The sequence below is a fragment of the Didymella exigua genome (genome assembly GCF_010094145.1).
Source record: "Didymella exigua CBS 183.55 unplaced genomic scaffold M421scaffold_110, whole genome shotgun sequence".
In the NCBI taxonomy this organism is placed as follows: domain Eukaryota; kingdom Fungi; phylum Ascomycota; class Dothideomycetes; order Pleosporales; family Didymellaceae; genus Didymella; species Didymella exigua.
This window is the reverse complement of record NW_022984884.1, coordinates 3,756-5,737: the sequence shown is the minus strand read 5'-3', so window position 1 is coordinate 5,737 and position 1,982 is coordinate 3,756. Positions and strand designations below refer to the sequence as shown.

Genomic DNA, 1,982 nt, shown 5'->3' with positions numbered 1-1,982 from the left:
AAAATAAAGAGCAGCCTACAGGAGACAAGACTTACAATGTCCCTTCTCCTAGACACAAACAGAGGAATCTAAGCTACACTAGCTTTTATTCAAGAAACTAAAGTAGGCACACGCAAGTGGTACCTACAGCAAACAACAGACAACTAATTTCCTTTGTTTATAACTAGAGCAGAGGCTCTCACTATATGTCTACGAACCTATATATACTATTCCCTTATACAGAAAAAACTTGTAAATTACTAGAGCAGCCTCACTGCTCTCGTCCTATATAGTCTTAGACTCACACAGGACGTTAAACTAATCAATCAATCAATCAATCAATCAATCAACACTGCACTAATACTTACAATTGCTACAATTACTCTTCAGAAGCAGCGCTATCATCTGCATCTAATATTTCTGCAGTGCAGGTGCGCAAATTGTGGCTAGTCTTGCCGCAACGTCCGCAGTGCCTCTCTTTGCGCACCTTCTTCCTAGACTGTTTAGATGCCTCACCACCACCACCATCCTTCTTAGCTATTATATCCTGTACCTTACTAACTGTGAGAGCCTTCTCTGTCTAGATACATTTTCTTTTGCAACCACGCTGCACTGTTAGAGCCTTAATAGCCTTCTTTATACTATCTATTTCCCTTCTCTGCAACACGTTAGCATAGTCTATCCACGCAACCCCTCTAGTAAGCAGGTTAAGTGATTTTATAATAGGAGACAGGGGCGAATCTCTGTGTAATTGCATGCGCTCACAGATATACAACATTTGTGACTTAACCTCCTTTGCGCTGGTTGGTGTTTTAGATTCCTATAGGGTAGTCTCTAGTGGTGGTGGTGTTAGCGTGTGAAGGACCACATCAAGCTTTAATAGCACTTGCTCTAGGTTAAAAGGAACTAGTCCCGCGCCTCTAAAGCCTCTATAGATATTGTCTTTTGTAATAGCCTTATAATAGGTGTCACGGAGCCTGTGGGACTATACTCAGGTGATCGAAAGTATTTGATCAGTGGCTATCTATCCTATCACGAAAGTAAGGTTTATATACATAGGAAATATGTGTGGTTCACATGATCCGAGATAAGCGAGCAGTTGGCCGATTATCCGGTAGCTCGTCAACGAAGAACGGATGAAACGAGCTTCTGGTTTAGACCCAGAGGTGCTCGTCCCGGTTTATCCGGGCCGGCAAGCTCCACACCCTCAATTGAGGTGCTCGATTGTGTGACAATAGGCTATCTAGAAGCTAGTAGTAAGGAAGAACTCTTTCTTAATTTATGTCTTTAAGTATTGTGACTAGGCGTTAACCTTAATTAAGTACACCCTCTTTAAGGGGCCAAAACAGGCCATATTAAGCAGCTGCAACAGGTACAACAAGTGTAGGGGTATACACAAGGTAATAATCTTATATTCTACACAGTATTCCTTAAACTCTTTAGAGTTGTAGCTCTTATAGCTATTAATAATAAGTAGATAGTAGGCACTAATAGTACGCTCTTTTGTAGATGTGTTAAAGTGCTTTAACTACTCTAGACTAAGCTTGTTTATTGTCTAGCTGTTCTTGCTAGTTATAATTACCTAATTGCAAGGCAGATTAGGGTACTAGGTTGTAATTAGGACCTTGCCTTAGAAGATAATAAAGGGTAGGATAGCCTAGCCAGCAGCGCAGACACTAATAAAGATTGTGACCCACTCCTAATTGCTAGGCTAGATATTCTTAGGGTCAGATTGCTTCTCTAAGCCTGTGAACACTATCTTAGACCTAATTATGCCTATTATAAACCTAGTCTTATTAAAGTTGTAGGTATCTCTATCTAGGATTCTGTACTTCTCCTTTGTATTCCTAACTAGCTTAAACTAGGGTGTTATAACGCGTGTATCTTTATTTAGGGCTTGTTAATAATTGTATAGTTAGCTATGTTAAAGCTTAATTTGTTAGGTACGTGTGTTAAACCTGTTTACCTAGAGCTTGCTAATAGGTCCTTCACTACGTGCAGTA

General features: G+C 40.2%; 1 protein-coding gene across 1 annotated transcript; it reads right to left on the bottom strand.

The window, feature by feature from the left end:
- Positions 1 to 382: 382 nt before the first annotated feature.
- M421DRAFT_390477 (uncharacterized protein) lies at positions 383 to 907 on the bottom strand. The gene is given in 2 exon segments (XM_033589986.1): positions 383 to 555; positions 568 to 907. Coding segments are annotated over 2 exon segments (192 nt in total). The 5' UTR covers positions 758 to 907; the 3' UTR covers positions 383 to 553.
- Positions 908 to 1,982: the final 1,075 nt, after the last annotated feature.

Bases quoted from the DNA above. Each gene is read 5' to 3' on its own strand.
- M421DRAFT_390477 (XM_033589986.1), bottom strand. From the start codon at position 757: ATGTTGTATATCTGTGAGCGCATGCAATTACACAGAGATTCGCCCCTG.